Below are 23,862 nucleotides of genomic sequence, written 5' to 3'. Positions count from 1 at the left end.
ATGTTGTGGTCCTATTTGTTACATCACCTGGCTTATAGCCAGTCTTGCTTAAAATTATAATTTTCCTGTCACTCTAGAACAACCCTGGCCTACCCCTTCCCACACTGAAAGACATGATCCAAATGGCAGGTGAAATAGCTGATGGGATGGCTTATCTCAATGCCAAGAAATTTGTCCACCGGGATCTGGCTGCCCGCAACTGCATGGTATCCGAAGATTTCACTGTGAAGATTGGAGGTGGGTACCCCATATATGAACACATTTTTTAAAGATAATTTCTCATCTGCATGCAGCAGTATTTTTCCTTTAGATAGTAGTCAGCATATCGCTGCTTCACAAGTATATTTACATTTTCTTCATGTAAAAGAAAAGCGGTTCCGGATTTCATAGGATACATCAACCCCTAGACAGGCAACCACCTGCCGTAGTAAAAACTAGATTTTCACTGCATTAAGAATACTCACCAAGACTTTCTACAGCACTAGTTTGTGTTTTAGGAAATGTTAATCACAAGCTTTACAGCAGTAGGGTCACCATCATACAATGAATGTCTCTGTTAAACATTTCTAGGAAAAATCTTTTTTGGGCAAACAGACTATTAAAAACGCATCAACAGAACTGCTGTTTTCATTTTTTTACGTGAAATTACCAAACTGATTTAAAAAAAAAAAATAGATTGTATTTGGGTGATTTGGCCATAACATCACATTGCCTGAGAAGCCAACAGGTTTTTCCAATTGTAGGACTTGAAACCACACTTTATCTTTGTTTTGGATGCTTCTTGGGTTGCTAAAAGTTCAAGTTTCTTGGCTAGCTTAGGATCTCCTTTTCTAAACATCCTCAATATGCAGGCCATTTCTCTCCGTTTTTGGAATGTTGTTTCTAAACGTACAAATGCCACATTCCTGCTTTTCATGATATATTTTTCCTCATGGATTAATGTATAATACATGCTAACCTCCATGGCATACATTGTGTCTTCAAGAGTTCCACTTGTGGTAACACAGTAGCGGTAGGATCTATCTCCAGAAGTAGAAGCTACCTACCTTCCGTAATGCCTTATCTGGTAGAGGCTCTATCTAGCTGCAGGTTCCTTACCTTAAATTATCCCCAGGCGACCAATTGGATCTGGAGATTTTTTCATGTGCTGTACCCCTGCGCACTGATAGGTGGCATCATTTGGCTCTGCAAGGTGTCGTCCGGGCCAGAAGAGTTTGCAGCCATTATCCCGCGGACTTTCAGGCCGCATACCATTTACCCGCAAGGACATTGACCTCGCATACCATCATGCCGCATTTTTTCAAAACGCATGTGCATTTATCACGCATGCCTTTACAACGAATTACGTTGTAAAGGCATGTATAGTAAATGCATTTGCGTTTTGAAAACCACGATGACGAGAGAGGTAAGGGGGTTTGGGTTAATTTGTCTGGGGTGGGGGTTGTGCTGGGGTAGTTATTGTGTAGTGTAGAGTTGTGGTGGTTGTTTAGTGTAGGGTCGTGCTGGGGGAAATGTTATAGGGGTTAGGGTAGTGTTGTAGTGTTTGTGTAGTGTAGGGTTATGCTGGGGGTAGTGTTTTAGGGTTTAGGGTAGTGTAGTGTTTTTGTAGTGTAGGGTCATGCTGGGGGTAGTGTTTTAGGGTTTTAAGAGAAGTGTTGTAGTGTTTGTGTAGTGTAGGGTCATGTTGGGGTTAGTGTTTTAGGGTTTAGGGTAGTGTTGTAGTGTTTGTGTAGTGTAGGGTCATGCTGGGGGTAGTGTTTTAGGGTTTTGGGTAGTGTTGTAGTGTAGGGTCATGCTGGGGGAAGTGTTATAGGGTTTAGGGTAGTGTTGTAGTGTAGGGTCATGCAGGAGTAGTGTTTTAGGGTTTAGGGTAGTGTTGTAGTGTTTGTGTAGTGTAGGGTCATGCTGGGGTGTAGTGTTTTAGGGTTTAGGGTAGTGTTGTAGTGTGTGTAGTGTAGGGTCATGCTGGGGGTAGTGTTTTAGGCTTTAGGGTAGTGTTGTAGTTTTTGTGTAGTGTAGGGTCATGTAGGGTAGTGTTTTGGAGTTTAGGGTAGTGTTGTAGTGTTTGTGTAGTGTAGGGTCATGCTGGGGTGTAGTGTTTTAGGTATTAGGGTAGTGTTGTAGTGTTTGTGTAGTGTAGGGTCATGCTGGGGTGTAGTGGTTTAGGGTAGTATTGTAGTGTTTGTGTAGGGTCATGCTGGGGGTAGTGTATTAAGGTAGTGTTGTAGTGTATGTGTAGGGAAGTAAAGTGCTTTATGGTAGTGTTGGGGGGTCGTGCTGGGTTGTGTAAATGTAGGAAAAGGACTGTGTGTCAAGGGTGGGTGGTGCAGGGGTACTACATTACAGTGTAGTGTAGGGTTGGGTAGGGTACTCTTACTTACCTTAACTACTTTAACAATGAGTATACCTTTAATATGCATGCCTTTTCGTTGTAAAGGCATGCGTGTTAAAGGCATATTCGTTTTAAAAGTATTCGTTCTTTTTATTTGCGGCCTAATAGTACTTGCGGGATCAAATTTGCGGTATGATGGTATGCGGGATGTTTGTCTGCGGTCTGACATCATATATTCGGCAAGAAGTGATGTACAAGGTGCTTACATAGGTGCCACCCATGCGAGCAGACGTCAGTTCTTTTCTTATCACGCCAGTCAGTCGAGATCCAGAGAGACCTACCCCTAGTCACTTTTTTTACTTTAAAAAAAAACTTTTTTAGAATTTTTTTTAATTTGTTTTCTGGTGTGGGAGGGATTTTGACAGGGAAGGCTGTATTCAAGCCCTGCGGTGCCTGTCACTGGCAGATGTCAGCAAGCGACTCGCACCTTGTCTCAGTCCTCTGATCAGGCTGCCCCTTCAGGAGGATCTTCTGTAGCAGCAGGGGAGGGTTCTCCACCCGAACATGTCAATGCTCTGCTTTAATGCGTGGAGATTTAACAGTGACAGTTTTCGACCTTCAGCGTAAAGTCTGCAATGTTATCTTGACAGCCCGACATCCCTCCACCAAGACGGTATACACTGGCCATTGGAATACATTTGTGTTACGGTGTGCCGGGGAACAGATTCATCCCTTATCTGCTCCCCTTCCTCAGGTTATTTTGTTTATCCTGACCCTAGCCCAGAAGGACTCTGCATTGGGCACTTTGAAGGGTTATTTATTTTCAATCTCCGCCTTTCTGTGACTGCCAGATTAGCCCTCTCTCTTCATGTCCCCTATTGTAAATAGGTTCAGTAAAGGTCTACAACTTGTTTCCCCCAGCTCCCATTGTCCTGGCTCAATGGGATCTTAACTTGGTTCTTGCTTTCTTAATGAGCACTCCCATTGAACTGCTTCATTCTTGTCCTCTTAGGCTCCTCACCATCAAGAAGGCCTTTCTGGTGGCAATTATGTATGCCCAGAGGGTCAGTGAGCCACAGGTACTGTCCTTTCAGCCTTCCTACATATTCTTTTTCCCTGATAAACTGGTCCTTCAGACTCGAGAATCCTTCTTGCCGAAGGCAGTCACCCCGTTCCACATAGGTCAGTCCATCACTTTGCCTACCTTTTATGCTCTACCTCATCCTACCAAACAATTGGGGAGAGACTCCACCTGCTGGAGCAAAAATAGCGTTGTGTTTCTCCCTTGACTGTACAAAACCGTTACGGGTGGACGATCAACTCTTTACGGGGTATGTTGGGGCCAAGAAAGGGAAAGCCTTGTAGAAATGGATCATCTCCTGATGGATCACGCTCTGTATTAAAATCTGTAGCGCTTTGGCCTAAAGGCAATCACCTGAGGGTGTGCGTGCTCATTCCACCAGAGTCAAACCTATGACCACTGTGTTAGCATGCGGAGTTCTGGTCCTGAACACCTGCCCAGCAAAAATTTGGGCATCTTTGCACACATTTACGAAGCACTGCTTTTTATGTGAAATTGTTCCTCAGACCAACTTTTGGGGAGGTAATGCTTGGGTAACTATTCTAAGGTAAGGAATCTGTGTCTGAAAGTCTCTATCAGATGAACAAATTACTTATGTCCAGTAATGCCGTATATGGTACGGAGTCTATCTAGCCAAAGACTCCTTACCGACAACCCATCCTCCCCGCTCAGAGAACAGATTTCTAGGGTCAAGGTTATCCCCCTGACAGGGTTCTAGTTTTTAACACCAGTTCTCAGTGTTGTTCGTGGTTCCGTGCACCTAACATGGAAAGTCGCAAAAAGAAACGTACATCAGAGCACTGCAGTGGCGCCTATATAGACACAGTGCATGTCACTTCCTGCGTGGACAACACCATGTGGCACCGAATGACACCACCTATCAGTGCGCAGGGGTACTACTCACAAAAATCTTCTGAATCTAGTCTGACTCCTGATGATAATTTTACAGTAAGGAATGTGCGACTAGAAGTCTTGATCAGATGCACTATTTCTATGAAGTTTCTTTTTCCATCCAATGGAACAATGCCTTACTTAGCAAGAAGTTTTTGTTTACACAATATTGTACACAGGCTGCAAAAGCTCAACCGTTATACAGAATTTATTTGCGAGAATTGTTAACCAACACAATGTTTCTTTTTGTATATCACCAGTTATTATTTTTCTGGAGACATAGCTTTCCGTGCAAATGATACAAATGCCCTAATTAGTGTTTTTTTTTGTTTCTCTCTTTTTGCTCAAGACTTTGGCATGACCCGTGACATTTATGAGACAGATTATTACCGGAAAGGTGGCAAGGGGCTGCTTCCTGTTAGATGGATGTCTCCAGAATCCCTCAAGGATGGCATCTTTACACCTCATTCTGATGTCTGGTGAGTTTATAAGAGCAAGTGTTGTGCCAGGTGAAAACTATATGGCTTTGCTCTGTAGGATGCGGCAAAGGATCTCCTTCTGTTGTCCAGAGTGCTGTGAGAGGGATTGTGAAAACTTTGCTGATGTCACTTGTATATTGATTTTACACCTTGTTTCCAGATAGTATTTTACTGATTAAGGATGTTGTAGTGCTCGTTTTGCTGATTTCAGAATCAGTGACCAGAGGCATGAGGCATAATAATACTGCATACTTGATAGTCTGCAGGATAAAACCGAAAATAACGACTAAACAAAGGAAAGGAAGGGAGCAATAAGGGAGACTGGATGAGCAAGCTGGTATCAGATTTTTGGTTGTACCAGGTATTAGAAGAAACACTCATGGAAATGGACCCCAATGGAAGAGTGAAAAACATGTGTAAAACTTCAATCATGTTCTTAACAAAGGTCCTCAGTAGATACAGGTCTTTATTAGGAGGAACCATTAAACTTGGCTAACAGGGCATGATTACACAGTTTGGCTATCTCGGGTAAGATGGAGTAACTCACCTTGTGCAGTGCAGGTGTGGGAGAAAGTGGTTTGAGAAATGGCTTACCAAGCTTCCAGGAGGCTGGGTCCTGGGCTATCTAGAGGTTTTAAATAACACTGAGTGGATCTTCTTCATAAAAGAATTTCTCATAGTGAAAATACCCAACAAACAGAGAATTGATTAGTGATCAAAGTAGAGATGAATTTGGGCATCAGATAAACTTGATGTAAATAACTCTGTCCCAGCCCGTGGGCACTTGTGTATTAGACCGAAAATCTACTGATTTTCATGGGCATCAGTCCACCGCTGATCAATGGTCAATATCTCAAGAAAGCCTAAAGCGCAACATTGGTGGCCTCTCAAATAAGAACGCTTATGCCCTTTTGGAAGAAAACACATTTACCACGTCTGTTTATTCAATCAACTATAATATTAACCCCTTCGATGCTGGCCCGTTTACGCCGCTGTGCGGTAAACAAACGAACAGGGCGGGGCCGTGACGAACCCCAGCCGTCATCCGCACACGAGCACCGCAGAGCGTGACGGCTGGGGTCCGTCACCAGCATGCATGGGGTTAATAGACGAAATATACTCAAAACATAAAATACAGCTGCACAGTAGCTGGCATAGCGTGCTGTTTCAGGTGAGTTGAAGTCAAAACACAGAACCAGGGACACACATCTTGGTACTTACTAGCTCCCTGAGATGGAAGATCAGTGATGCTTGTTGTTAACAGTCAAGTCATAAAACAAGGATTTGCATATACTCTCTAAAGGTTAGGAAACATTGTTATTTGTATGTGCTTCAAGATTCCCAAACTTCTGTGCACTTGTGAGAGTGCTGGAAAGAATCACAATTATGCTGTGAGACTTATAGAAAGAGACTACATTAGAAAGAAGAAAGTTGTGATTTGAGATGCTGGAGTCAGTAGAGTTCACATTTGTGTGTCTGTGTGCATTCGATTCCATTGCTTTACCTTTGCCTGTGACATTACAAATGGGGTCCTTCCAGTCTCAGCTGTCCCCAAAATACACTATCTTACCTGTACTAGCTTTATAACAATAAAAAAACTTGATGTTAAGAAGGTCTATCTTAACATCCAGTTTTTTATTGTTATAATTGATCCTATTGGCTAGTGAAGAGGTAGGTGAGTTATGTTCAGATCACTGATGCTCTGATTGGATGGTTAAGTAAACCACATTTCATTCTGGCCCTCTCAGGTCCTTCGGAGTTGTGCTGTGGGAGATCGCCACACTGGCAGAGCAGCCTTATCAGGGGATGTCCAATGAGCAGGTCCTTCACTTCGTGATCGACAACGGAGTCTTGGAAAAACCAGAGAACTGCCCGGAAAAACTGTGAGTACAGCTTATGAAGTACCAAGCTGAAAGGATGGTTTTCTGTGCTGCAATATAAACACGTGCCAATACAGTCCTTTTAGGTCCTGTAATTTTAATATTAAATACATCTTATAGGTATCCTCTCCAGAGCTTTAAAAGTAATATTACAGGAATATTGAGATCTAAGTCACTTCTTCGAATTTACCCCTGGGATCGTGAATTGATTTTGAAATGCAAAATGATGTTCCCATGAAGTCAGACACTCGGGCATTTGAAAGGGACATCAACAATACAAGGATGAGACTGGTAGTCACATATTTCAGAGCAGTGCCTAATTTGTAAAAACAATAATAATACATAAGTGCCAGTTCTCTCACCAAGAGGCCACAGCAGCTTGCATTGCACATTGTCCCTGCCATGATGCCAAAGATAGTAACAACACAACCGCTAACCCTCACACTCATACATGCGTGACAATTCAGACTATCACAGGCCTCCAAAGCTATAAGAATGGCTTCGGAGACAGATGATAGTAATTTTTAATGTATATTGAAATAATAATTAACTGTTGCGGTAATCTCTAAATTGGCCAGACAGCGCCACCTTGTGTCAGGCTGTCATAAGTTCCGGTGTTCAATCAATCAATCAATCAAAGCATTTGTATAGCGCGCTACTCACCCGGAGGGTCTCAAGGCGCTTGGGGAGGGGGGGTCCGCTACTGCTCGAACAGCCGGGTCTTGAGCTGCTTCCTGAAGGCGAGGTGGTCCTGGGTCAGGCGGAGGTGGGTCGGGAGGGAGTTCCAGGTCTTGGCGGCGAGGTGGGAGAAGGACCTTCCCCCTGTGGTGGCTCTTCGGATGCGGGGGACGGCGGCGAGGGCGTGGCTGGTCGATCGAAGCTGGCGTTTGGGAGCGTAGAAGTTGAGGTATCCTGGGCCTTGGTTGTGCAGGGCTTTGTGTGCGTGGGTGAGGAGACGGAAGGTGATTCTCTTGTTGACCGGGAGCCAGTGCAGGTCTCTCAGGTGTCCGGAGATGTGGTTGCGACGGGGAATGTCCAGGATGAGTCGTGCTGAGGCGTTCTGGATCCGCTGGAGTCTCTTCTGGAGTTTGGCGGTGGTTCCGGCGTAGAGGGAGTTACCGTAGTCCAGTCGGCTGGTGACGAGGGCCTGGGTGACCGTCTTCCTGGTCTCGGTGGGGATCCACCGGAAGATCTTGCGTAGCATGCGTAGCATGTTGAAGCACGATGAGGAGACGGCGTTGACTTGTCTGGTCATGGAGAGGGAGGAGTCCAGGATGAAGCCCAGGTTGCGTGCGTGGTCTGTTGGTTTGGGTGCGCTGCCTAGGGCGGGGGGCCACCAGGAGTCGTCCCAGGCGGAGGGTGAAGATCCCAGGATGAGGACTTCCGTCTTGTCCGAGTTCAGTTTCAGGCGGCTGTTCTTCATCCATTCGGCTACCTCTTTCATCCCTTCGTGTAGGTTGGCTCTGGCGGTGGCGGGGTCGTTGGTGAGGGAGAGGATCAGCTGGGTGTCATCGGCGTAGGAGATGATGTTGAGGTTGTGCTGGCGTGCGATGGCTGCGAGGGGACTCATGTAGACGTTAAAGAGGGTTGGGCTCAGTGAGGAGCCTTGAGGAACGCCGCAGATGACTTCGGTGGCTTCTGATCTGAACGGGGGGAGGCGGACTCTCTGTGTCCTTCCGGCGAGGAAGGAGATGGTCCACTCCAGTGCCTTCTCCTGGATTCCGACGTTGCTGAGGCGCTGTACTAGGGTACGGTGGCAGACAGTGTCGAAGGCCGCGGAGAGGTCTAGGAGGATGAGGGCCGCTGTTTCTCCGTTGTCGAGCAGAGCTCGGATGTCATCGGTGGCTGCGATCAGGGCGGTCTCGGTGCTGTGGTTGGCCCGGAAGCCAGACTGCGAGAGGTCGAGGGATCCGTTCGTCTTGAGGAAGGCGGCCAGCTGCTTGTTGACGGTCTTCTCGATGACTTTGACAGGGAACGGGAGCAGAGAGATGGGTCGGTAGTTCTTGAGGTCGGTGGGGTCGGCTGATGGCTTCTTTAGTAGGGCGCTGAGTTCGGCATGTTTCCAGTTCTCCGGGAAGGTAGCGGTGTCGAAGGAGGTGTTGATGATGTCCCGCAGGTGGGGTGCGATGACAGCGTCGGCCTTGTTGAAGACGTGGTGAGGGCAGGGGTCGGTCGGAGATCCGGAGTGGATGGAGTTCATCGTGCTGACGGTGTCTTTGGTGCTGATCGGGGTCCAGGCGCGGAGGGTGGTGGTGGGGGGCGGTGGTTTGGTTGTGGCATGTGTCGGTTGAGTGCTGAAGCTGTTGTGTATGTCCGCGATCTTGTTGTGGAAGTAGGAGGCGAGGGAGTTGCAGAGGTCTTGCGAAGGGGTGATGTCGTTGTTTCCGGCGTTGGGGTTGGAGAGCTCTTTAACGATGTTGAAGAGTTCCTTGCTGTTGTGTGCGTTGTCCAGTCGACCCTTGAATGCAGTTTTCTTGCTGGTGTGGATCAGTAGGTGGTGTTTTCGGGTGGCGAGCTTGAGGGCAGTCATGTTGTCCGGTGTTGGGTCTCTGCGCCAGGCTTTCTCAAGGGCTCTGCAGTTCTTCTTCGAGTTCTTGAGTTCGTCGGTGAACCATGGGGCTTTCTTGCTGCCGGGTCTGCTAGGCGGGGTCCTCAGGGGGGCGAGGTCGTCTGCGCAGTCGCTGATCCACTTCGTGAAGTTGGCGGCCGCTTGGCTGGGGTTCGTAGCGCTGGTGGGTGGGTTCTTGCTCAGGGAAGTTGCGAGCTGGTTGGCTGTGATCTTGTTCCAGCTTCTGCGTGCAACCTGTTGCTGTTGGTGGTGGATCGTGGTCCTTTTGAAGCTGAAGTGGACGCAGCTGTGGTCTGTCCAGTGGAGTCCGGTGGTGTGGCTGAGGGTGATGTCCTTGCTGGAGGAGAAGACGGGGTCGAGTGTGTGTCCAGCATAGTGGGTGGGGGTGGTCACCAGTTGCTTGAGTCCGAGGTTAGCGAGGTTGTCCAGCAGGGTGGTGGTGTTGCGGTCGTTGTTATTCTCCAGGTGGAAGTTAGGTCCCCGAGGAGGATGTAGTCAGCGGAGGGGAGGGCATGTGGGCTGACGAAGTCGGCGATGTCTTCGCTGAATTGTGTGCGTGGTCCCGGGGGTCTGTAGATGAGCGTGCCTCTGAGGGTGGTCTTGGGGTTGATGTGGATCTGGAAGTGCAGGTGCTCGGCGGGTGCGGGGGTGTCGTCGGTGTTGGTCGTGATGCAGATGGAATCACTGTGGATGATGGCGATGCCTCCTCCTGTCTGGTTGACGCGGTCCCTCCGGATGATTTTGTAGCCGTCCGGGATGGCGATGGCGATGTCGGGCGCTGAGGAGGCATTCATCCAGGTTTCCGTGAGGAAGGCGACGTCTGGGGTTGTGGTGTCGATCAGGTTCCAGAGCTCGACGGCGTGTCTGTGGACTGAGCGGGTGTTGAGCAGGATGCACTTCAGGTGGCTGCTGCTGTTGCTCGTCGAGGTCTTGGGCACTGCTGGAGTGGTGCAGGTCCGGATGCAGGTGAACTTGTAGGAGTTGCAGCAGAAGGGTCCGTGGGTGAGCCTCGGGCGGCTCGGTAGCAGCCCGGGAGTCTGCCGGCGTTGAGTGCGATGAGTTCGGTGGCGTCCTAGGACAATCGGGTCGTCTTTTGTCGGTGGGGGTCAGAGGTCCGGGCCCTGGGCGCGGTCCAGGCGCAGACGGGTTTACCTTTGGCGTGCCTTCGGCGCACAATCGGCGCTCCCGCTGCGCGTCAACGCTGCGCGTGCGCACGGTCACCATTTATGGCGAAGTGCAGGGAGAAGGAGCAGCTGGGAGGCGGGAGCGGGGAGGGTACAGAAAAAAACGGGGGTGTGTCCACACTCGCGGCGGGAAGCGGGGAGCGGGGCGGGTGGGCGCGGGGGGCAGTGCACAGGGGGACAACAACACGGGCAAAGGGACAAGCTGGGAAAGAAAGAAAATAACGTTAAGATACAATACAAAACAATGACACTTTCAGAAAACAAGGAAAATCGGCAAACGACGAGCAACGGCGGGGGGGCGTGGCCAGGGGAGGGAAGGCTCAGTGAGGCTGAGGTCAGCGGCAGGCGGGGGCACACGCGACAGCTGGTGGCCGTGCGGCGCGGGGGTGTCCTAAGAATAGGTCACAATTAAGTGCAGGTGCCGAGCACTGGAAACAACCGGCTCAAATGAAGCTCTAGAGAGGCAGGTGATGGAGAGCTTGCCAAAATGATGGGAGGATTCCCTGGCTGCTTCATGCCTAAGGAAAGCAAGAGAGAGCTGTGGCAACTAGACATAGAACAGGTCACCCTTTATTTTGAGCAGTTAAACACATTTTATTAAAATATTATAATACATTTATCAAATTTACAAGAGCGTGAATATTATTTTCAAACTTCATTTCATATATTTTGTAGTAAAAAGTGGTGAAAAATAAATATAATTGAAACAGGTTTATTCATGTCCTTGTTGATTACTAGTAGCAGGACAAGTAAGGGTTAATAATGCACACTCGGCATTCCTAACTCTAAATGTAAAAATGCAAGGCTAGCTATTTCAGAAAACAAAATGACAAACTATAAGAAAAGCACAACTTTTAAGAGTTGGAGTTCAAATCATTTTGTTCAACAAATCTATCAAGATATCTACCGAGCATATATACCTCCCTGCAACATATTGCACCTTAAATTCGTAAGTTCACAAAGACTGTCTTGCTAACTTCTGTAAGGCTAGTGTAACTATTCTAATCCTATTCTTATTAAATTGGGGGAGGGATGGTATTACCTTAATAATAGTTTAACCGCATGCGCGCTAGTGGTTTTCCCGCTGTGCGCTGCGTTTTTTTAAAACCCGCGTTACATGACGAGCTCAGCTCGTCATCAGTGTACGACAGGCGTACCTCATGACGAGCTGAGCTCGTCATCAGCGTCGAAGGGGGTTAAGTGGTTTTCGAAATATCTTTGAATTGAAATATTCATACATACAGGCTATTTTGGCGCTATAAACCGGATTCTGGGCACCATGGTGTTTGTACCTCATCTTGGTTTACAAATTGTGGGCATATTGCATTTGTGAACTGATTCTTCCCTACACAAATTCCTCAAGGCAGTTCTGGATCCGCTGGAGTCTCTTCTGGAGTTTGGCGGTGGTTCCGGCGTAGAGGGAGTTACCGTAGTCCAGTCGGCTGGTGACGAGGGCCTGGGTGACCGTCTTCCTGGTCTCGGTGGGGATCCACCGGAAGATCTTGCGTAGCATGCGTAGCATGTTGAAGCACGATGAGGAGACGGCGTTGACTTGTCTGGTCATGGAGAGGGAGGAGTCCAGGATGAAGCCCAGGTTGCGTGCGTGGTCTGTTGGTTTGGGTGCGCTGCCTAGGGCGGGGGGCCACCAGGAGTCGTCCCAGGCGGAGGGTGAAGATCCCAGGATGAGGACTTCCGTCTTGTCCGAGTTCAGTTTCAGGCGGCTGTTCTTCATCCATTCGGCTACCTCTTTCATCCCTTCGTGTAGGTTGGCTCTGGCGGTGGCGGGGTCGTTGGTGAGGGAGAGGATCAGCTGGGTGTCATCGGCGTAGGAGATGATGTTGAGGTTGTGCTGGCGTGCGATGGCTGCGAGGGGACTCATGTAGACGTTAAAGAGGGTTGGGCTCAGTGAGGAGCCTTGAGGAACGCCGCAGATGACTTCGGTGGCTTCTGATCTGAACGGGGGGAGGCGGACTCTCTGTGTCCTTCCGGCGAGGAAGGAGATGGTCCACTCCAGTGCCTTCTCCTGGATTCCGACGTTGCTGAGGCGCTGTACTAGGGTATGGTGGCAGACAGTGTCGAAGGCCGCGGAGAGGTCTAGGAGGATGAGGGCCGCTGTTTCTCCGTTGTCGAGCAGAGCTCGGATGTCATCGGTGGCTGCGATCAGGGCGGTCTCGGTGCTGTGGTTGGCCCGGAAGCCAGACTGCGAGAGGTCGAGGGATCCGTTCGTCTTGAGGAAGGCGGCCAGCTGCTTGTTGACGGTCTTCTCGATGACTTTGACAGGGAACGGGAGCAGAGAGATGGGTCGGTAGTTCTTGAGGTCGGTGGGGTCGGCTGATGGCTTCTTTAGTAGGGCGCTGAGTTCGGCATGTTTCCAGTTCTCCGGGAAGGTAGCGGTGTCGAAGGAGGTGTTGATGATGTCCCGCAGGTGGGGTGCGATGACAGCGTCGGCCTTGTTGAAGACGTGGTGAGGGCAGGGGTTGGTCGGAGATCCGGAGTGGATGGAGTTCATCGTGCTGACGGTGTCTTTGGTGCTGATCGGGGTCCAGGCGCGGAGGGTGGTGGTGGGGGGCGGTGGTTTGGTCGTGGCATGTGTCGGTTGAGTGCTGAAGCTGTTGTGTATGTCCGCGATCTTGTTGTGGAAGTAGGAGGCGAGGGAGTTGCAGAGGTCTTGCGAAGGGGTGATGTCGTTGTTTCCGGCGTTGGGGTTGGAGAGCTCTTTAACGATGTTGAAGAGTTCCTTGCTGTTGTGTGCGTTGTCCAGTCGTTCCTTGAATGCAGTTTTCTTGCTGGTGTGGATCAGTAGGTGGTGTTTTCGGGTGGCGAGCTTGAGGGCAGTCATGTTGTCCGGTGTTGGGTCTCTGCGCCAGGCTTTCTCAAGGGCTCTGCAGTTCTTCTTCGAGTTCTTGAGTTCGTCGGTGAACCATGGGGCTTTCTTGCTGCCGGGTCTGCTAGGCGGGGTCCTCAGGGGGGCGAGGTCGTCTGCGCAGTCGCTGATCCACTTCGTGAAGTTGGCGGCCGCTTGGCTGGGGTTCGTAGCGCTGGTGGGTGGGTTCTTGCTCAGGGAAGTTGCGAGCTGGTTGGCTGTGATCTTGTTCCAGCTTCTGCGTGCAACCTGTTGCTGTTGGTGGTGGATCGTGGTCCTTTTGAAGCTGAAGTGGACGCAGCTGTGGTCTGTCCAGTGGAGTCCGGTGGTGTGGCTGAGGGTGATGTCCTTGCTGGAGGAGAAGACGGGGTCGAGTGTGTGTCCGGCATAGTGGGTGGGGGTGGTCACCAGTTGCTTGAGTCCGAGGTTAGCGTGGTGTTGCGGTCGTTGTTATTCTCCAGGTGGAAGTTAGGTCCCCGAGGAGGATGTAGTCAGCGGAGGGGAGGGCATGTGGGCTGACGAAGTCGGCGATGTCTTCGCTGAATTGTGTGCGTGGTCCCGGGGGTCTGTAGATGAGCGTGCCTCTGAGGGTGGTCTTGGGGTTGATGTGGATCTGGAAGTGCAGGTGCTCGGCGGGTGCGGGGGTGTCGTCGGTGTTGGTCGTGATGCAGATGGAATCACTGTGGATGATGGCGATGCCTCCTCCTGTCTGGTTGACGCGGTCCCTCCGGATGATTTTGTAGCCGTCCGGGATGGCGATGGCGATGTCGGGCGCTGAGGAGGCATTCATCCAGGTTTCCGTGAGGAAGGGGACGTCTGGGGTTGTGGTGTCGATCAGGTTCCAGAGCTCGACGGCGTGTCTGTGGACTGAGCGGGTGTTGAGCAGGATGCACTTCAGGTGGCTGCTGCTGTTGCTCGTCGAGGTCTTGGGCACTGCTGGGGTGGTGCAGGTCCGGATGCAGGTGAACTTGTAGGAGTTGCAGCAGAAGGGTCCGTGGGTGAGCCTCGGGCGGCTCGGTAGCAGCCCGGGAGTCTGCCGGCGTTGAGTGCGATGAGTTCGGTGGCGTCCTAGGACAATCGGGTCGTCTTTCGTCGGTGGGGGTCAGAGGTCCGGGCCCTGGGCGCGGTCCAGGCGCAGACGGGTTTACCTTTGGCGTGCCTTCGGCGCACAATCGGCGCTCCCGCTGCGCGTCAACGCTGCGCGTGCGCACGGTCACCATTTATGGCGAAGTGCAGGGAGAAGGAGCAGCTGGGAGGCGGGAGCGGGGAGGGTACAGAAAAAAAGGGGGTGTGTCCACACTCGCGGCGGGAAGCGGGAAGCGGGGAGCGGGGCGGGTGGGCGCGGGGGGCAGTGCACAGGGGGACAACAACACGGGCAAAGGGACAAGCTGGGAAAGAAAGAAAATAACGTTAAGATACAATACAAAACAATGACACTTTCAGAAAACAAGGAAAATCGGCAAACGACGAGCAACGGCGGGGGGGCGTGGCCAGGGGAGGGAAGGCTCAGCGAGGCTGAGGTCAGCGGCAGGCGGGGGCACACGCGACAGCTGGTGGCCGTGCGGCGCGGGGGTGTCCTAAGAATAGGTCACAATTAAGTGCAGGTGCCGAGCACTGGAAACAACCGGCTCAAATGAAGCTCTAGAGAGGCAGGTGATGGAGAGCTTGCCAAAATGATGGGAGGATTCCCTGGCTGCTTCATGCCTAAGGAAAGCAAGAGAGAGCTGTGGCAACTAGACATAGAACAGGTCACCCTTTATTTTGAGCAGTTAAACACATTTTATTAAAATATTATAATACATTTATCAAATTTACAAGAGCGTGAATATTATTTTCAAACTTCATTTCATATATTTTGTAGTAAAAAGTGGTGAAAAATAAATATAATTGAAACAGGTTTATTCATGTCCTTGTTGATTACTAGTAGCAGGACAAGTAAGGGTTAATAATGCACACTCGGCATTCCTAACTCTAAATGTAAAAATGCAAGGCTAGCTATTTCAGAAAACAAAATGACAAACTATAAGAAAAGCACAACTTTTAAGAGTTGGAGTTCAAATCATTTTGTTCAACAAATCTATCAAGATATCTACCGAGCATATATACCTCCCTGCAACATATTACACCTTAAATTCGTAAGTTCACAAAGACTGTCTTGCTAACTTCTGTAAGGCTAGTGTAACTATTCTAATCCTATTCTTATTAAATTGGGGGAGGGATGGTATTACCTTAATAATAGTTTAACCGCATGCGCGCTAGTGGTTTTCCCGCTGTGCGCTGCGTTTTTTTAAAACCCGCGTTACATGACGAGCTCAGCTCGTCATCAGCGTACGACAGGCGTACCTCATGACGAGCTCAGCTCGTCATCAGCGTCGAAGGGGGTTAAGTGGTTTTCGAAATATCTTTGAATTGAAATATACATACATACAGGCTATTTTGGCGCTATAAACCGGATTCTGGGCACCATGGTGTTTGTACCTCATCTTGGTTTACAAATTGTGGGCATATTGCATTTGTGAACTGATTCTTCCCTACACAAATTCCTCAAGGCAGTTCCAGAAGAAATGTGCGATGGGAAAAAAGTGTAAAAATGTGAATACTGAACTGTATTCTTTATTCACGCTGGGTAAGACTGGCCCAATGCATTATTCCCCATTTAAACTGGGCACACTCGGAATCACCCCCCCCCCCCTCCCCCCACAGCGTAATAGCATCCTATTTCAATATCCTGAGACTTTGCTCACAACCAAATCTCTACTAAGCCTTGTTGAACATATTTCCTTTAAACATCCACCAAGCGCCTTCACCAGAAGCTCCAATAAAATAGGAGACTTTGTGAGCAGATGTTCAACTGTGGGTTCACTTCCTCCTTTTATCCTTATAAAACTCCATGCTGTATTAGGTCCAGCCACTTGGAGCAGAGGAAGGGGAAGCGGGGATTGGATCACCTTTGTAACTTAATTCTGACCATCTTACTAGGTTTTCCTGTGCACATACCAAGCTCTCTATCCACCACCTGCAATATGTGTTCCATCAGCACTTACCTTCTTTGCAATTATTAAAGTCCGTTCGTTATGGGGTCATTTCAACCAGATCTTAAAAGGAGGGTCGCTCAATGACTCCCTATGCCCGGGGCACAACTGTTAGTGTCCTGTGCTTGCCTTTGGTGATTGTTTAGTGACAAGCCAATGGAACAAATTAAATTAACCATGGCGACAACTCCGAGAGTGACAAGTTTAAAATAAATAAATAAAAAAAACAGAAAACGGGAAACTTTCAAATCATATGGAAATGCTTTTTTTTTTTAGTTGAGTTAACACTTTTTTTTTTTTTTTTGAGCACAGCAGATGGGCAAGTCATACAATACACACTAATCAATGATCTGGAATAATAAAAAACAACTATAAGAAAGACAAACGAAGTCTGGAAAGATCTTTTGGTCAATAACATTATTGACCAAAACCCTTAACCCCCCTCCCCCCCCCACTCAAAAAAAGTGCAATGACGCCATTGCTGGTGCTAGTTGTATCATTCTGTAGACAAGTATTTCTAGAATGATATTGGTGCCATTTCTTTTTTATTTTTTTTATTTACCAATGCAAGGTGGCAGATTCCACTTGAATTGGTAAATAAAACAAGCACTGCCTAGGCAAGACCTAAAAATAATTTCTTCCACAAAAGTGCAAATAGAAAATAAATATCTCAAGGGTTGGGGGCCAATGAGGCAGTGGGTTGGGAAGGAGGTGAAAAGCAGCACAACAAAGGAAGCAACACGATATGTGAAGTGCATTTTTGTTTGGTGCGGAACAGTACACAACAAGATTAACACGGGGTGAGGAGAGAAGTGCATGAAGAAGAGATAAACACAGAAGTTTGGGTGGGAGAAGTTCCTAAAAGAGAGAGCATACGGCATACAGGGTAAAGAGCAACACATAGCGCACAGGGAGAAGCACAGGAGGAAGTTATCTGGAAAACACATCCACTCTCATGCAGTATTTAACCAAACATTAAAAAGTACTTTCCTAAAAGTGAGTAGTCAGACAGTCAAAAGAATGGTAAACGGGCTATTTCCCAGAGGTAGGACACACACGAGAAGAGGAATATCAGCCAATATAAGCCAACAAATAAGAAGCAATAAAATGAGCGACAATAAAGGCACGAATGGCAAGCAGTGAGTGAGCTGAAATCCCACTGTAAGTTGTTGGTAAGCCCAGGTCTTTAACAACCAGACAACATGCTTTGTTTGGCAGGTGAGGCCTAAATAGGAATACAATAATATTAAATTAAAACAAAGTCACTAAATAGAATTAATTGGAACCTTATTCTCAGTGTAAGATACAAATCTCTAAAGAACATGCTATTTCTTCCTCTGAACATATAAGCTGCTCCTGAGTACACAAGCAGAAATAGGGTTTTCTTGGTTTGAGCATCATTAAGCCTCTATAGGCAGAGGCATCTTACATTGAGCTCAGAAAAATGTATTGTCCTAATTAAGAGGACAGACAACCAGGTAAGCTCCTTTTCCGTACGTTTATTCAGTGTTTCTTCGCAGCGAACTGCCAGTGGCACACGATTGAGCAACTGTCCCAATGGAAACACAGTGACACGTGGAATGCCACCATTATTACATCAAACTTCCACGAGCCACATACAAGAACTCTACATACTGAACACTACATGTAGGGAAGTAGGAACTTCTTCTTCTGGTTACCCCCACTTTTTGCTTGATGTTGCACTGTTTTTGACTAGTCTGACTGGGATCCTGCTAATCAGGACCCCAGTCTATCTGCTTTCTCCCTTAAATTGTCATACATGTACTTTGTACACTTCAGATTGGATAGTGGGGTACCCTTATTAGTCTCTAGTATATGGTACACATATACCAAGGGCATAGGTACGCCAAAGGTCTCCCATGGGCTGAAGCATGTATTATGCCACCCATGATAGGCCATGCAAAATGGAACTACAGGTCTGCTTACTGCAACCTGTGTAAGCTGGTGCTTGCACCACTTACTTAGATATAGGTTCAGTATATTTATTGGTCACTACACTTAAAACTTATAAGTCACCCCTATAGCAGGGCTGATCAATCCTGAAGGCAGGGTGCTGGGTTTTTTGTGACAGGGTGCCTCTGCATGAGCAGAGCCCCTCTGCAGCCTTCAGAGACAATTCTCCCAGGTTGTCTGGGACCAAGCCGGACATATAGGTAGAGGTGCATTATAGCCTCACGGTAAATGCTATCTAAAAAACGGCTGCATAAAAACATATCGTGATTGATGTCAAATACCTTGGAATCATACCTCCACACCGGTAACCGGTGTGGGAGGTATGATTCCACCCTTCAGAAGCAAGCTTCGTGGGGTCACTGGTCTAACCAGTGCCAGTCTTCTCGACCCAGACAGCAAAAAATGGATGCTACCGACCAGAGACACATTTCTGCCTTCCTGCTACTGAGCCAAGCTCGAGCAGAGGAAGGCAGCACAATAGGCATCCTGTCACAGGGAAGTGACCACCTCCCAGACAGGATTTAGTGTATTGGGGCTGGGTGGGTGCACTGAGAGTGCCTGAAAGTCTGCGCTTGGGGCACATTTGGTGTCCTTGTGCATAGTCCAGCTCAAACCAGGAGCCATTGACTCCTGCTCTTGTATGAAACTGGAAAAAGGACATGGGTGTAACCACCCCTCTTTCCTGACCCTCCCCTAGAGGGTCCTCTGAATCTGTCCAACCCTCTCCTTTGGGTACAAAAGGGCTTACCTGGCTGTAACACTTTAGATTTTATGTGGACAAGATTCTACAAGAAGAAACCACTGACCTTCGACTGTCTGGACACTCTGGACACTCTGGACTTCGCTGGACTTCGACTGGGCCCGACTTCATCTCCTTCTCCCCAAAGCTTTGTCTGTGCCATTGCTCCATACAGGCTCCATGCAGGACCTGTGGTGCACTAAGGACAACTGAAGAATCTCCCTTGGAGTGAAGGGGTCACTCCCCTCCAACTGCAGGCAGCGTATTGCACTTGACTGGTCTGCTGCTCCTGAGCTCCTGTGGACTCTAAAGACTTCAGCAACACAGGAGGTAGGTTTTCGAAGGTCCCCAAGGTTGATCTGCCCTTTCAGCAAGTTTGCGGCCAGTATCTCTCGTGGGGACTGGATAACCTTAACCCCTGTGCACCACATCCATTTGCAGTTGCATATGCTTGTTGGCAATTCCCGAGCTTGTGCATTGGACTCCCTGTAGTCCTGACCCTCAGCAGTATTTACACCAAAGAACTCTGGCCTCCTCGCACCGAGTGCTCAGTGGACTCGTACTTAGCATTCTTGCTTGAGGTCTCCTTGCGACTCCTGGTCAATTTGTCTGTGGGTCCTCCTGAGGGTCATCTTGATTTCTGTTGGTCTTTCCTGGTTGTTCCAGACGTGCTCTGACACCCCATTGCTTGGAGAGTTCTCTGGACCTTGCTGGTCCACACCGGAACCTGCTTGATCTTCCTGTGTGGGTTGCTGTTGCCAAGGCTTGTTGGTGCTCCAGCCGGACACCAACCCCTCAGAACTCAACATCCTTTGTGGGACAGCTCACTTCTGGCTCCTAGTCATTGTTGACGTCTCCTGGTCCTCGTGGCTGCAGAGTCAAGCCTCCCTTCTTCGCACCTGAAGCACCCGACATCGGTGGGCATTCATCTATGGAGCCCCTGGTTTCTCTGAAGTGACCCAGACTCTATCCCCTCTACTTTCAGGTTCCTTCCTTCCAGAATCCAGGCTTTAATTCCTCCTGACCCTTTTTACCTTCATGGCAGCAGTACTTCTTCACAGCCCTCCATTGAGAACGACTATGGTTTCCGACACCACTCCAGACCTATTACCTGGCTCCTCTGGGATAGAAATTAAGATTTTATTGCTACATTGTACAATGTGTTTTTAATTTTGTAGAGTTGCTATATATACAGCACTTGTAATAAATTGTAAGCAACTTTTTCATAATTGTTTTTTGCACTGATCAGTGTCCTTGGTTCACATTGCAGTTGCCCTTGTGTGAGTTTAGCATGATCGGATGGTTGTTGTGGTTGATTGTATGACTGAATAGTTCAACGATTGCCGAGGGGATTCTTCTTGACACTAGTCTTCTGGTACCCTACCCCTGTGGTGTTTTGGGTCCCTCTCTCTTTTTTCAAATCCTCTGGGTAAGGTAACTTGGGTACTATGGTGTCCACGGGTGAGGTGGCTCTCCAACCTCTTAAGTTCCAAAGGGTTTGCTAGAAGTCCTCCTAGAAGGGTCCTTAAACTTTAAAACTGTAACTGTGACTTCCCCATAGAATTGTACAGAGCCCACGGTCGTGTTAGCACACTGCACCCATCCTCTGTGGGGTCCCTATCTACTCATCTTAGGTGGTTCCTTGGGGTCCCAGGGATTCAACATGCTCTAGACTGTGTCTTGACTCAAGTTGTGATTGTTAACCCACTATTTTAGTATATGGTTTGGTCTCCCCCTGGGGTCCACTGTGTATTGTGCTACTTACAACTGTTCTGTTGATCCTTTATTGTGTGCCTGGTGTTCTATCCTCGTGTAGATGATACTAGAGTGTTATATTAATAAATACATATTTTTATATAACTGCTGTGTAGTTCTTCTTTCATTTGATCAATAAAGGAGGTGATATTCTGGTAAAACAAGCTGCTTTACATTCCTTCAAGATTAAGCCTGCAGGCTGCTCTCCACAACTATCACTAGGATAGCTTTCTAAAAGTTATCTTTGACCTCATACATCACAAGGATCATTTGGACTGGTGCAAGGTGCCCACTTTAATTAGTGGACAGCATATACCAGGCCAACTTCTTACACTACATAGCTCTATCCTTTTCCAAACAGCAATATGTAAACAGGGAAAAACAATTCTCATCATGTGAAATATGTCACCACAAGAAAAAACATACTAACAAGAAGGCAGAATAAGGGGAGAAATATGAGAAAATGGAACACGCAAAACTTGAAAACTTACTGTAATCACACAGTAGCCCTTATAAAGTTGAAAATAGACACTGCATTAGAAAATAACATGAAAAGCTACATTACTATCAAAAGCGCAAAGGTACATTTCTAAATAACATGAAAATGGTCATCACTCTCTAAAGCGCAAAGGTAGATTCCTCACTCTACCCTCACCCCTCAACAGAGTTTCTTGGCCCATAATTTCTAAACACCGATTGCAATCACAAGAACTTTTTCTCTTTGTCCACCACTTCCCTGTTCACACCCCTCTCAAAGTCCTTCATTCTCACTACATTGTTTCCATTCCACCATTGACCACCCTGAACTCTCACACTGCCTCCTTTCAAATCCACACACTTTGATGGCAACACCCAATTTGCTACCACATTTAGCTACACGTACAGGTTTCCAGACACCCACCATATCTCCCACCTTGATAGCTAGTACTTTGACCCTGTTTCTTTCATCAAAATGTTGTTTATTCTAGCCCGACTTTAATATCCAAGTCTTTGCTCTTATTCGTCTTCACCCACTTATTCATCCATGCCAGGCAAAAAGCAAGTGGTGGCCCTTCTTCCATGTAGTAATTCAAATGGAGAATTACCTGTTGTTGCAAAGGGAGCGGTACAATAAAACCACAACATACTCCTTACAGCATTGGCAACAACACACTTATTGGTGATAGCCCATTGAATGAACTCCCCCAACCCTCTATTTATCTGCTCAACCAGCCCATTCATTTGGGTATCATACAGCGAACTCTTAAGACGCTTCACACCACTTGCTTCCAAGATCACCTCCACTACATTAGCAACAAACTGCACCCCATTATCCGATACTAGAATGGCTATAAATCCCTCTATCAAGAAAGGTTCTTTAAGAAATTCCACCACCACTTTATTTTTTTTTATTTATTTATTTTTTAAAACCTTTATTCAAAAAATACGGAGATACATGCGCAGGCCCACAACCCACATGGCCGACCGCAAAAAGAGTCAATAAAAACAGGAGAAATTTCAGGTCAAACAACAAACTGGATATGTTAAGGTACACCAGACGCGGTTGTGAGGCTCGCAACACAGGATGTGAGGTTTTCATTTTTAGATTTTGAAGAAGAGTAGGGGCTGCAACAACAAGGACACAACACCTTACATGGGAGATACACAGAAGAGACAAGGGGGACGCACCCCAATGGCAGTCTGAGATAGGCTATGACAATAGCAACTATATAATCTAGGCAGCCGCGGCGGCAATACTGAACCACCGGCAATATTACAGTAAACAACGTTCCCAAATATCACCCCAGAGAGCCCACCCCCAAGAACAAGGAAACCGGGGCTTGAGGAGATGCTGAAAAAAGAGGTAAGGTGCAAGACCAAGGGACAGCCAACCCTACTAAAGAGGAAAGAACCCTCCCAAAGCCGGAAAAGAGCGATAGGGACCATAGAACAAAACAAACTAAAATAACAAACCCCCCCGCACCCGCCACCCTGCACCCCTGTAATGGCTACGGCCGAACCCATTAACAGCGTGCCTGTCGCCCCGGAACTGCCCCATAGAAGGGAAAAAATAAAAGAAGTGGAGGAGGAGAAAAACAAACCCACCCCCAGACACCCACCACCCCCCACCGGCAGTGAAAGGATGGAGGGGGGGTGTGTTCTCAGCCGCCCAACCCCCGACCCCCAAATCGATGTACTACCAACATCCAACCCAGTCAATGTCCCGCATGTCCTTCATAGAAAACAACAATCAATTCCACCGTCCATCCCCTGCAGCCCAACAGTATACACTACCACAGTCATTGATAGGGGGAGCTCAACCCTGGCCCCTGCGATCGGGAATACCGACGTGGTCCGGCTGCACAGTAGCCATCTTGAATGGGACAAACAAGCAACGTGACCCCAGCAGAGCATAACGCCGACCAACAAAGGCTGTCCATTCCAATGTAATGCGTGCGACAGCGATATAAAGGGGGACAACGCACTGTAACAGGCCACCCGGCCAGGGCAGTAGCAGCAACTGCAGAATAACGTAGGAAGCGTCTCCGACAATCCACAAAGGAGTATCCAAACATGGCGTCCGAGGACGAGACCCCATACACTGAACTAGCACACAAACATCAGACAGCTGCATCTCCATCGCAGGCAGCATCTCGGGGGTATCGGGATCACATACCACCAGCACCTCCGAGCACACCTGGGTAGGCAGTCCACAGAAGTCGGACACAAGATGTGGCTCAGCGACCCGCAGTCGTGAATGTGCACGGTCAGGGAAGGGCACGACAGAGAGAACAGCATCCAGACGGTGCCGTAGGTCACAGGCGTTGTCGCATAAAGCAGTTCGAAAAATATCCAGGGCTCTCAGAATGTCCACAATCCGCACAGGTGCCTTAGGAGGGAAGGATGCCGCAGATTCCTGCTCATGGGGCTCGGAGACTCGGTGCAGCACACAAGACAGGTCATCCACGTCGCCATCACAAAGCTGAGCACCTCGCCGATGCACTGCAGAGCACCACCGGGCCGGGGGCACAAAGGGAACACAGACCATGTTGCACTATGCAAATGTAGCCGTAGCGACAGCAATGGCCGCGTCACCAGTTGCA

The 23,862-nt window shown here is 48.4% G+C and overlaps 1 protein-coding gene across 1 annotated transcript in view; it reads left to right on the top strand.

Moving 5' to 3' along the window:
• The window catches only part of INSRR (insulin receptor related receptor), a 673,583-nt gene that overhangs the window by 644,665 nt on the left and 5,056 nt on the right, over nt 1-23,862 (top strand). The window contains exons 19-21 of the mRNA XM_078668487.1: nt 78-237; nt 4,654-4,783; nt 6,532-6,666. Coding sequence (XP_078524613.1) covers nt 78-237; nt 4,654-4,783; nt 6,532-6,666 — 425 coding nt within the window. The remainder of the gene's footprint in view (nt 1-77; nt 238-4,653; nt 4,784-6,531; nt 6,667-23,862) is intronic.

Source organism: Lissotriton helveticus, chromosome 12 (genome assembly GCF_964261635.1).
Source record: "Lissotriton helveticus chromosome 12, aLisHel1.1, whole genome shotgun sequence".
Lineage (NCBI taxonomy): Eukaryota > Metazoa > Chordata > Amphibia > Caudata > Salamandridae > Lissotriton > Lissotriton helveticus.
The sequence above is the reverse complement of the archived record's forward strand: the minus strand, read 5'-3'. Positions and strand labels throughout refer to the sequence as shown.